The sequence below is a fragment of the Arachis ipaensis genome, chromosome B02 (genome assembly GCF_000816755.2).
Source record: "Arachis ipaensis cultivar K30076 chromosome B02, Araip1.1, whole genome shotgun sequence".
NCBI classification, from domain to species: Eukaryota; Viridiplantae; Streptophyta; class Magnoliopsida; order Fabales; family Fabaceae; genus Arachis; species Arachis ipaensis.
This window is the reverse complement of record NC_029786.2, coordinates 108,519,003-108,532,507: the sequence shown is the minus strand read 5'-3', so window position 1 is coordinate 108,532,507 and position 13,505 is coordinate 108,519,003. Positions and strand designations below refer to the sequence as shown.

Below are 13,505 nucleotides of genomic sequence, written 5' to 3'. Positions count from 1 at the left end.
GAATATCACCTTCTTTGCCATTTACCAAGTCTATTTTTTTTCACTCATCTCGTTATCTGTGATGAAAGATTAGAAACAGGATGTACCATTTTTTTTCTTTCGTGAAAGATCGTTCCACTAGTAAATGGATAGAGACCAAATGAATGTTGACTCTAAATTATTATATGTATGATTAACGGGAGGCCCAAATAATTGTTCTGCCTCTGCTGCTTTATGGTTTGTAGTCCAATTGAAAAGACACCAACAGCTCAAGTACACGGTGTTTGTGTCTCTTTTTATTTATTTTTTGCTTTTTAAGAATCATGTCTTCCAATTTGATCACATTGTTTCCAGTTAAGTAGTGCAATGCACCTAAATAAATCATAGTCTAATCATTCTTACTTTTTCTGTAATTAATCTGAGTTAATCCCTTTGATGAGTTTCTAATAATCTTTTTCAATTTTATGTAGTACACATTGGACTTGTCATTTCTTGCTCCCCCTTTTTAAACCGTGTTTCATTTGCATATTGTCCCTCCCACGTTCAACTAGGTACCATAGGATGTGACTATGTGTGTCCGTAACCAGAGACAAATTAAAGGAAGATAAAACCTGAGATATTTATCAATAAAAGATAGAGATATTAGATTCTTTTTTTCCCTTTTTGAAATGTCTATCATACTATTAAGATTTAAGACAATGCATTTTAACTGATATTTTTAATTAATAATCTAATATTTTTAGTCCAGTAATTTAATACCAATTTTTCGTCAATACTTTTAAATATTACTGTTTAACCATTGGCCATAATATTATTCTTTATAGACGTACACTAAAATTAATCATTGATATAGCATATATATTAAAATACAAAAATTACATTAAAAATAAATTAAATTATATTTACATTTATATATAAATATATAATAACTGATTTAGTCTAATATTCACATTATTCACATCTCATTTTTGCATTGATATTTATACACATTTTATTTGGTAACTGATTTTAAAAAACGAGAAGAAAAAGTGTTGCATACAACAAATACAAGGTCATTCTAGCTAAAAGGAGCAAGACAATATCACATTACATTAATTTTTAATATTCACATCTCATTTTTGCATTGATATTTATACACATTTTATTTGGTAACTGATTTTAAAAAACGAGAAGAAAAAGTGTTGCATACAACAAATACAAGGTCATTCTAAAGGAGCAAAAACAATATATACATTTATATATAAATATATAATAACTGATTTAGTCATTAATTTTTAATATTCACATCTCATTTTTGCATTGATATTTATACACATTTTATTTGGTAACTGATTTTAAAAAACGAGAAGAAAAAGTGTTGCATACAACAAATACAAGGTCATTCTAGCTAAAAGGAGCAAGACAATATGTCCATAATCACATTACATGGATATTAGTAGGATCAGATGAATTTTTTAATTCTAGATGCTGGACAGCAGATTTGGATTTGAATAGTATTAATGAAAATGGATTTATTTTTCCAAATAAGTTTGGTGAATCTCAAACCATTAAAATACTTCCGTTTTAGTTCTTCTCTTACTCTTGTTTTCGTTAAACACAATTGGGAATATATCTTTTTTTATTTCAAATATAATTTTAAAAGCTTGGACTCTTTACTCAATTGTCTTATCGTCTATAAAAAATAATTTTAAATAATTAAATTTATTATTATTAATTACAGGCTTTTATGTAAAAATATAAAATTAAATTTACTAAAAATAATTTTTAATTTTTTTTACTGATAATAATATTAACAAATATACATAACTACATCCATATTTTAAAGTGCAAGTATCATGTAAGTACTATTGTGAAGGTGTAACATGTTCCACTTCCTTATTATAAGTATAAAAAACTGTACGAATGATGAAATGTACCAGAGGATAAGGTTACTTAAAATTTACTAATGTTGTTTGCATCACAATTTCCCAAATGGTCAACATGTCAGTTGACTCACCAAACCTGAGACAAAACCACCTGAACTCCACGCTTTCCTATGTCCCAACTGTCCCATCTCTTTCACAAAATCATTTTACTTGTGCTAAAAATTAGTAATACTTGTATAATTAGATTAACTAAAAGTGATTTGCACTAGTCAAAATCTTTTACACCTTCATTTAGCTATACCAATTCTCTTTTCGATAATTATTTAAATAATATAGATGAAAGATAGTTATTAATTAAACTAACAAAAATGCATGAAAAAAAAGCCCACATTCAACAGTGAAGAAAAGGCCCATAAGGGTGGCCCAAAATGGAAGATTTGGAAGATTTTGTATCATCGTCATCATGATTCATAGGCATTAATGAAAAAAAGAACAACCTAATCCGTTGAAACAAAATAGAAGAGCAAAATCTGAGGTCTGAAATAAGCTACGAAGACTTCAGCTTCTGCTTTATCTATATTATCCATAACACAATACTCACATACAGCTTCTACTTCTACTTCAACACAATGAATGAATCCACAACACAATCCAACTTACTACATACTACTACTACTAGTAGTTTAGTACTATGATATGATTTCTTAGTACTTTCAGTTTCAGTTATGGAATCTGTAACAAACATGTTTTGTTCCTCTTCACCTTTTCCTTCTAGAGCTTTTCATTGCAACAATTCACCTCCTTCTTCTCCTCCAGGTACTGTTTATCACAATTCAGTTGCTATGTCAATTTACATTCTGAATTCCACATATATATTATATTCTGAAAGCAACATCTTAATGTTTTGTTGTTTGAGGATAGGAATCAATGTTAGTGTTATCTTAAGGGTGAAACAAAAAGCTAGTAATCTATGTTAGTGTTATTTTTGTCTTCTTAGTTCTTACTATTACTTACTTCAGTGTTTCCCTGATCTCTGTACTTTAATTTACCAATGCTAGTTTAATTTATGCAATGTGCATTTTCTATTTGTTCTGCTGGAGCTCAAGAACCCTTGCTCTATTTGTGCCATCTTGGCTATTGTGTTGACTGTTAAGTGAAAAGAGAGAAATAATTGACTCGGTTCAATTTGCAAGTGTCTTAATGCATTTGATTTTGCTAATTTGTGGATGTGATTTACTCCTAATTTTCACCTAAAGCTTCCTTTTTGATTTACTCCTAATGCATTTGTGTGAGTTGAAATTGTCTTCTTACATGCTTGTGCTCTTTAATGTGCAGTTTTGACTCTCCGCGAACAGGTCGGCCTCACATTTTCCTCTTGTTCTTCTAGCATTTCAGCACAGCAATTTCCTACCTCGGTTCTTTTACAAGAGCCGCGTGATGAATATAAATCTCTTTTGCACATGTATAAGGACGAAAAGACGTCTCAGGTCTAGATTTTGTTGATATACTTTTACATTTGGGTATAATGTAATGATCCCTTCTGGTTACATAAAATTCACTGACTTGTTCTTAAAATTAAATGTGAGGCAGATGGATAGTGCCCTGGTTGATGAAGAGAATGACACTGCCACTGCCACTGCTGATCAATTAGTGCATGATTTTAGGAAGCAATTGCATGTTTGGTCTCATTTACAGAACATGTAAGATATGAAATTTCTTTTTCAATCTTTTATGTTTAGGTTGTGTTTGTTTATGCTTCTCAAATTTGTGTAATTTATTGGGATAAGCTTCTCAAGAATTAGAATGAGAAAATTTTGAATTGGCAAGCTCGGAGCTGCTATTGCTTTTTGTCTCAAAATTAATGAAGACCTTGGTGTATAAATGGTCTATTGTAGATTGAGTTCTTCGGGAATAGAAGAAATTGCTGCCTCTTTGACTACAGAACGTGTCGCTCTTGACTCTGAGAGGCTGGCAGATGACTTGCAATGTAATGCAGTTTCTCTTGCTATGAAAGCGTTGTCAGCATCAAAACAAGCGGCCTCAGTAGTTGAAGACTTGAAATCACTTAAAGCTGATGATGATGAATCCCTTCATTTTGGGTTAGTTCTATCTTTTTAGTTGACTCTAACATCCTTGATACAATTTTCATGTTTATGTTTATAGGTCAATTTGTTTGGAGTGTAATGCTTAAATTCTTCCATTCTCCTCCACACTAGTTTGGATGTCCCTTCGCTTCGAAGCAACAAAACTGTGAGGTCAACACGACTTCTAGAGAGACGATCAAAACAAAGAAAAGCGCCAAAGTCTAGAGCTAAGGATGATGAAACTTACCTTCCAAGAAAGGATAATGCTCAAGGAAGACTACGCGTAGAAAAGAAAATAAATGCAGAACTGAACCAAAATGATGCCCTGCACATGTTCTTGTGGGGTCCTGACACAAAGCAACTTTTGACACTTGAAGAAGAGTCTCAGTTGATTTCTCAGATACAGGTGTTACACTCAATTTCCTAATATCTTTCTTTTTAACATATGATGTGCTCTATTAAGTATTTAACGTTTTTATATTACCTAAATGTGCATAATGTAATAGGACTTAATGAGATTAGAAGAAGTGAAAACCAGGCTTCAGTCTCAGTTTGGGAGGGAACCAACTATTGTAGAATTGGCTGAGGGTACGGGACTTAGCTGCCGAACGCTGCAGATGCAGATTCATTGTGGTAACAGAAGCAGAGAAAAGCTGATACAAGCTAATTTACGCATGGTAGTTCATATTGCAAAAAATTATCTGGGTCGTGGCCTTAGCCTCCAGGACTTATTACAGGTAATCTTGAAGAAATTAAACATGTTCCTTCCTCCGTGGTAAAGCCTTGTTTCCATTTTAATTTAATAGTGCTGCAATCATATCTTTTAGGAGGGAAGTATGGGTCTAATGAGGAGTATTGAGAAGTTTAAACCACAAGTTGGCTGCCGTTTCAGTACTTATGCATACTGGTGGATAAGGCAATCAATCCGAAAAGCCATATTCAAACATTCCCGGACAATCCGTTTGCCCGTAAGCTTGGTTGTCTAAGTTTAAGCTTTCGCCTTCTGATTAGAAATGATATGTTGCCCAAACATCAATGCTATTCCTCTGTTTATCCAGGAAAACATATATATCCTTTTAGGAAAGATATCTGAGGCAAAGAAACTATACATGCAAGAAGGAAATCTAGAACCAACCAAGGAAGAATTAGCATTGAGGGTAGGGATTACGCGAGAGAAAATCGACCATTTGCTATATGTTGCAAGAAATCCGGTTTCTATGCAGCAAACTGTCTGGGCAGACCAAGCTACAACTTACCAGGTATTTTGTAGTAGCTAATGCCATTTTTATTTTGATATCATGTTACTTCTTAAGATCTGTAAAATGAAGCTTAAAAAAATGCAGCAGTTGCATCAATATTTACAGCGTTTTCAATGGTTGAATGTTGTACTAAGGATCTTTGTGTTGATAATTGCAAAATAGAAAAACAAATGGAAAGTCTCATAGTAATGATTTAGAATTAAGAATTAACCACCTATCTCTTATAATATCAGGAAATTACAGCAGACACCACAATTGAGACCCCAAACACGACAGTTGAAAAACAACTAATGAGACGGCATGTGCTCAGCCTCCTGCGTAACTTACGCCCAAAGGAAAGGAAGATCATCCGCCTAAGATTTGGTATTGAGGATGGCCAACAGAAATCTTTATCAGAAATCGGAGAAATATTCGGTTTGTCTAAGGAGAGGGTCCGTCAGTTGGAGAGTCGAGCATTGTTCAAGCTTAGGCAGTGTCTGGTGAGTCAAGGTCATGATGTTTACTCAGACTTGCTTGTATAGAACCATGGCCTGCACACTTTTTCTAGCTACGTTTTTTTTATAGCAGTAATAGCTAGGTGACGTTTGGTAAATGAATATCCAAGTGTTATAAAGGTGAGGCTTATGTTAATATTGTTTCCACAGATAATTGTTGTATTTAGCATTAATAATAAATGGTTCATTGTTTAAATATCATAGTTTCATAATGATAACAAGATTTAATGATTTACGACATATAATACTACTCGTGTTAAATCAAGGGCGACACTACTAAATCAACGTGGTTGAAGCAACATGGCGAGTTCAACATCCGAATCATCAGTGACATAATATGCACTAAGAGGGTAACTATCCTTCATCTCCACTTTGAAACGACGAAGAGCGAACAACTGTTGAGGAATTGCCCAATACTTCTCAACTTTCCTGCGCAGGTCGCTTACCTTATCCGTTTCTCTCACCCTCACATAACCATTGCTACCATTGAACTTCACCAGAACATGTAGTTTCAGGTCCGGTGGCAGTGGCGTAACGGTTAGGATCAGTGTTGTATCACAATGGAATCCATAGTCTCTAATGCGTGCTTCATCTTTTAGCTTTGTTTCTTGATACCATAAGGCTTGCCTATGTATGCCTACCCCTAACTTCTCCTCAATCTTATCTTTCAAATCAAAAATAGTTTCATTTGGGTACATATCTATCTCAGGCACTATTTGTGCACCGGCTATCTTGAATAACACCATAGTTTCAGAGGGGGAAATTGAGCAAATTTTGTTAATATTTTCTTTTTAATAGCTGCAATAAATATGAGTAGATACCTATATAAGGAAATGAGATTGTGATAATTTGTATGCATTAGTTCACTTGTGACATTTTATAGGCTGCATGTGAATTTGGTTGCAGCTGTTTGTGAAAATTGAGATGTCAAACTAACAGAGTCACAAATCCTTTGTTGTTTGGGCATGTACCTAGTATGTTGTGATCTTTATGATAGATTGGTTGATATACCATCTCATCTTATTTTTGTGATCTGAGTCTTTGATGAATATATATGTAAATGTTGCACAAAAAACAATAATGCCATATACTTCACATGCATGACCTTTTCACGGTAGTAGCAACTAGTAAGAGCTAGGCAGGTAGCTAGCATATAAGAATGAATGTAATATTTTTTCCAAAAAGCAAAAAATAGGTAGCATTTAAGTTTTTCATTCAATTCTATGTAAACTACCAAAAATATTAAGTATATATTAAAATTAATCACTAAAATTAATTAGTGTATAATATTTCATTTTATGATTGGTTTTGGTGTACACCGATCTAGCTAGGGATGTTATCGGTTCGGTTTGGTTCGGTTTTGGAACAAAAACCAACCGAACCGATATGTTCGGTTCTTACAGACACACAACCGTTTGGTTTGCTGCTTTTACAACAACTGAATCGAACTGAATCAACAGCGGTTTGGTTCGGTCGGTTTTTTCGATTTTTAATTTCTAATGAGCAAAATATGAATTACAATAATTAGAGGTTTAAAATAGTTAATAAACTGAAATAATAAGAGTAAAACATTGAAATGGTTAGGGGTTGGAGATTTTTGTTGTTAGGTTAAAGGTTAAAATGGTTAAAACATTGAAATGGATGCATATCTTCGGTTCGGTTTGGTTCGGTTCAGTTTCTATCGAGTCAACCGAAAACCGAATCGATCAGTTTTGTCAGAAAAAAACTAAAAAAAACCGATTTTTTCAGTTTTTAAATCGGTTGTTGTAATTTTCAGTTCGGTTTGCGGTAATTTTCGATCCGGTTCGGTAACTTACACCCCTAGATCTAGCGTAGTTAAAAAATTATTTATGAAACTATTTAAAATTTTATTTTAGATTAAAAAAATAAATAGGGTTTAGTTAGTATTTAGTATAGTAGAAGTAGTGTTATGCGTTAACCATTCAATTAATGAAGAGTTAGAAAATTGACTACAATATATCTAAGATATATACCACGATAAAAAAATATAAAAGAAATAACTAGAATGGGATACATAATTGGATGATAATTTACGACAAACTTACTTGTAAAGAAGAATCTTTACCAAATTACATTGAATACCAAATTATCAACCCTTCAACTGCGAAATTCCATGTATATATCATGGTTGTCATAAGGCATAAGCAGTAGTATTGTAATAAGTTGTAACAAGAAAAAGAGAAAAGTGACAATATTCTTGTATCCACTATATTCTAATTGAGAAAAACAAGCAAATCTTAGGGGGTTGAATAGGTTCTATATAAGTGCACAGCTTCAACTGGCCAAAAAGTTCATCATTCGCCAAATTGTTTTGCATATTTAAGGCATATATGAAATAGGTTGGGCCAGGTTTTATAAAGCTACACGACATGGTGTCAAATCTTACATCATATTTGCTTCTTTTTTTGCATTCATCAATAAAGTAAGAAAACCACTTCAAAATAATAATAATAATACATTTCCATACTTATTATTTAGCAGCCCTATCTCTAAGAAATCAGTAACTATATAATCTGAGATAAAAGTGATGACTCCATTTTTCTTGGTCTAGCTGAAATGGGAGTTTTTCAAAAATCTATTCGTATATTAAAATTAGTCATTAATGTATTTGTATATAAATACATATATAGTTTTAAATTTATTTTCAATGTATATTTCTATTTTAACATATATTTTATAGTGATTGGTTTTGACGACTGATTTTGATGTACACGTAGTATAGTTATTAAAAAAATCTATCAAATAGTTAAACTTTTTGCTGTTAAGATTTTTTTTAGAATGGCCAACGAGTTATAGCTCAAATGGTGCACTCTCTCTATCCTCTCCTAGAAATCTTCGAATTTTACTTTTAATTTAAAAAAAAAAAAGATTTTTTCTAGAATGATGATCACTATATACTGTAAGCCTATCTTCATTCAGGCGACCAGTAGTTATTGAATCTTTACAAATAATAATGTTGACCAAATGTGAGATATTAATTATGTTAGTTTTTATGTGGAATAAAGAAGCAGCTAAGTGGGAATTGGGTTTAAATTTTTCTTAAAGAAGTGTATTCTTACAATAAGTCTGATTTTAGTATTTGGAAATAGGTTTTTAAGTGATGCATGCGGTTTATATAAAGTAGGTAAGCGCACTTCTCAATTGAAAGAAAAAAAAAGCACTACTATTCTTTCAAATAATTCTCATATATATGTAGCATTATTAATTATTGGGTAAAGTATTAAATTGGTCCCTACGTTTGGGTGTAATCCTGTTTTAGTCCTTAAGGTTTAAAGTGTCCTATTTGAATCCAAAAAAGTTTCATTTAGCTTCAATATAGTTCCACTGTGAGGTCAAAGTTAAATAATTAACAAAATATCCTACATGACAACAATACAAGAACAAGGTCGATAATATGGAGAATAAGTACAAGTTCTAGAGGCACAAAATCAACCGTGGATGCATCAATACATTTATTTATCATTTTCCTTAGTTATATAGAAAATATTTCATTTAAATTGTAAGAAAATGATAAATAAATGTATTGATGCATCCACAGTTGATTTTATGACTTTAGAGCTTGTATTTATTCTCCAAATTATCGACTATATTCTTGTACTGCTATCATATAGGACATTTCGTTAATTATTTAACTTTGATCTCACGGTAGGACTATATTGAAACTAAATGAAACTTTTTTGGATTCAAATAGGACACTTTAAACCTTAGGGACCAAAACAAAATTACGCCTAAAAATAGGAGACCAATTTAGTACTTTACCCTTAATTATTTCACTCAAGGAATATAGTGCTTATAAGATATAAATAAAAGGAAAACAAAAATTAACTTACTCCCTTAGTAATGAGATATATATAATCACCTACATATTGTTATCCATCTATCAAATTAAATTTTTAAAACAAGTAATTTCGTAATTTTATAATTTTATCTCGTATACTATTTATATCATAAACATAATTTATTATTAAAAAATATTAATTAGTGATGAATTTGGATATGTAAATTGTGTGTGTTGTGCATGGTTATGGAAGTGGGTGATACTAGACACGAATGTAAGGACAGTTTTTTTCTGAATTATGAAGTGAAGAAAACAGAGTGTCCGATTTTTTTATTAAAAAAATTAAGAACACAAATCGGATGGTGCGATTTGTGTGGAGAAAAATCCGATTTATACTTTAATTTTTTTTTTTTAATTTTGAAAACAAAAGTTGGATGGTCCGATTTTAATATTAAAATTTCTTTAATGGTCTAAAACACAAATCAGACGGTCCGATTTGTGTACTGCAAATTTTTTTAATTTTTCAAACGCACCGATTTGCTCTTGACACCACAACTACGTAAAGTACTCATACGCTCCATAACTACGTCCTACACCACTTCTCTTTCTATATCTAAATTAAAAAGTGTGAAAAGGCAGGAGAGGGAGTAAATTACAGGAAATTACATTATCTTTCCCAAAAACAAAACAAATTAAAGAACATAGACAATGGGCCAATCCTTTTTGTCCCTTTGTTACTGTATGTATGTCAACTGTTAGGTTAAAATAACATCAATGTATGTATGTCCATGAAGAACATAATCTAGAAGATCCCGAATTTACTATCTTCGAATATCACAACATACAACATATCCACGTACTCATCATCAGCTATATATATATTGCTCCACACACATATTATAAATCATTAATTAATATTCATCCATGGCAGCAAAAGAAACCGCCACAATAAGTCGAAGTAATAATAATAATCATCAGAAACAGCAAGGAGAAGAACAAGTTTGCAATAGAAGTGCTTGCCACAACAACAATAAGTCTTTTGGGAAGAAGTGCAGGCATCTCGTGAAGGAGCAAAGAGCCAAATTCTACATTCTTCGCCGATGCGTAGCAATGCTTCTTTGTTGGGATGAGCGCAGTTATTAATTAATTGGTATTCTAATTTTGTGTATTAGGTGCTTCTTCTCTACTTTCATTTTTTTTTATGTTATTTTAATTAATGGTAAAAAGTTTACTTGTTAATTTCATTGGATTGTAGAGGTTCATCAATTACATATATATATATTTTTTCACATACATTGATGCGTGCCTTGAAATAAATATGCGTAGTGCATGTATAAATTAAAGTAACTATGCCTTTGTTTAATTTAATTAGCTTTATGTATGCTCAGAAATTTTGTTAGGAATAATCACTACAACAGAAACGACTCATAGCCGTGGCCATTAGCGGCAGTTTCTTCAATTTCCACTATCTATACGTTTAGTGGCAGTTTGACAGCAATAATTTTGAGAGGAGTATTTCTATATTCCGATTTGGATAAAAGTAATTAAAATAATTTTGATGGATGGTCAATATAAATTAATTTTGGGTAAAGTATATTTTTTGTTCCTGAAGTTTGACAAAAGTTTCAAAAATATCCTTAAGTTTTATTTTGTTTCAATTTTATCCCAAAAGTTTTCGATTTACATCAAATATACCCCTGACGACTAATTTTTCAAAAAATTAAAGACCAATTCAACAACAATTTCATAAGAACAACCCTCAATACAAACAAATCAAGCATAATTTTCATGCATTATTGTTAGATTGATCTTAATTGTTTTGAGAATTTAGCCGTCGAGGGTATATTTGATGCAAATCGAAAACTTTTACGACAAAATTGAAACAAAATAAAACTTAGGGGTATTTTTGCCAAACTTCAAGGACAAAAAGTATACTTTACCCATTAATTTTATATGTGTATTTATCAATAAAAATATTTATTTTTTATATTATTTACATAAATAATTTTTCGAAAAAATGAATATGATTTAACAATTATGTAAGATGGTTTATATTATTAGTATATTCACTACAAAAAATTTATTAAGTATAATTTTAACAAACACTTAACATAATACTTAACATAATTGATTCTGATCCTCTCCAAATTCTCTGGTCATAGTTCTTGACTGCTGTTCTCTCTATCCTCCTGTGAGCTTTTGTGTACCCTTTTCCCTCTTTTTCCATTTCAAGAAAAAAAAGGGCTCCCGAAACTTTGCTAACCCAGTAACCCTATTTCATTCCCCGAACTTCTGTTAGCACTGTGATTCCAAGTCAATTTCTGAGTAATGAAGTCCTACTGCCTTCATTCATGGCTTTATCTTATATAAGTCCAAATTGAAACTTACTATTTATAGATGGAAAGCCAAGAGAGATCACAGTGCATTTCCCCGTGAAAAAAATAGGACACTACTCATTTGAATTATTTTCCAGATTTTTAACATGTTTTCTCCTGTAATAATACACAACCATGTTATGGAAAAAAAAAAAGGCTTATAGTAACATGACTACTATTGAATGTATAAACAAACAAATTTACTTATATTGAAGAGGAAAAACAAAAGAAAGAAATCATAGATATAGCCATTATATATTACTAGTGTATTTATTCGTAACAATATTGTAAATTTTTTAAAATTATATTGGCTAATTTAATGTATTTTTTATAATTTTATGAATTTATTTAAATTATAATATTTTTTATTAATTTTTTAAAACAAAAAGGTAGAGAGATATAAAATGAGAGAGAAAAGAGGCAGAAAGATAAATAAGAAGGAGAGTAGGAGTTTGTTAATTTTAGAGGAAAAAATTTTATTTTAATTGTAATGAAAGAATATCTCGTGAAATATTTTGGTTTGTCAAATTAGTAATATAAAATATAAATTAGAGTGAAAATGGTAGAGAGAAATAGAGAAGGAGAGAGAGGTAGATAAAAGGATGGATGAAGGAAATTTATTAATTTTAAAAGAAAATGTTGTATTTTAATCTTAATGAGAGAGTGTCATGTGACACATTTTAATTATTAAATTAATAATATAATATAATTGTATTTTAATTTTAATTTTAATATTTTAATTACAATTGGAGAATGTCATGTTATATATTTTGATTGTTAAATTTATAATTAGTCATTGATAATAATAATATATAGGAGAGATAGAGTAGGTGAAGGAATGAGAGAAATTGAGAAAAGAAGAGGAGAAGATAACCTTTTAATTTAATTTGATTTCAATTACAACGAAAGAATAACTTATGATATATTTTAGTTGTAAAATTAGTAATATATAATAAATACTAGATATTTGTAAGTGAATTAATAGTATATAAATGAAGACTCATATGTAATAATTTTTTTTATAAAGATAATAATTGAAAATTTGGTAGATGATTTAACATATTTTATTAAAGATTTATGTTATATGTACACTAAAATGAGTCACTAAAGTTAGTCACTAGTATAAAATACATGCTGAAATATAAATACACATTGAAAATAAATTAAACCACACATGTATTTATACACAAATACATTGGTGATTAATTTTAGTAGTTAATTTTAGTGTTCAAATAATATATTTATTTATTAAAATTATCACATGACAATTTTCGATTATCAATTTTGTACGAAAAAAGCGCATTAGAGTTCTCACTTAGTAAATAATTAATTAAACACTACTATTTTACAAACATATCACTACTTAACGATTAAACATATAAAGATCTAATAAAATTTGATTAACAATTGACTAACAAACAATAAATTAACCTATTGAATACAATTTTGGAAACTATATCAGTACCTTCAAAATTTTAGAAACAAAAATGTATGCTTACGATTTTAAAAATAAAATGAAACGTGTATGTACTCGATCCAACTATTATTGTTTAGTCACTTTTCTAGAAATCCATCACAATGTCATTGTGCTAAAAAAGTATCAGACAATAACAGGTCTCAAATGTATTTATATATTATTTTTTCTTGGAG

At 30.4% G+C, this 13,505-nt stretch overlaps 1 protein-coding gene across 1 annotated transcript; it reads left to right on the top strand.

The window, feature by feature from the left end:
* On the top strand, positions 2,332-5,877 carry LOC107626483 (RNA polymerase sigma factor sigF, chloroplastic). Its single transcript, XM_016329370.2, has 9 exons — positions 2,332-2,660; positions 3,180-3,331; positions 3,435-3,544; positions 3,740-3,943; positions 4,061-4,334; positions 4,435-4,665; positions 4,756-4,896; positions 4,987-5,187; positions 5,421-5,877. The coding sequence occupies exons 1-9, from the start codon at positions 2,570-2,572 to the stop codon at positions 5,706-5,708; spliced, it is 1,692 nt and encodes a 563-aa protein (XP_016184856.1). The 5' UTR covers positions 2,332-2,569; the 3' UTR covers positions 5,709-5,877.

Bases quoted from the DNA above. Each gene is read 5' to 3' on its own strand.
- LOC107626483 (XM_016329370.2), top strand. From the start codon at position 2,570: ATGGAATCTGTAACAAACATGTTTTGTTCCTCTTCACCTTTTCCTTCT. The intron at 3,545-3,739 runs GTAAGATATGAA...GGTCTATTGTAG, and splicing joins TGGTCTCATTTACAGAACAT to ATTGAGTTCTTCGGGAATAG. The intron at 4,897-4,986 runs GTAAGCTTGGTT...CTGTTTATCCAG, and splicing joins CCCGGACAATCCGTTTGCCC to GAAAACATATATATCCTTTT.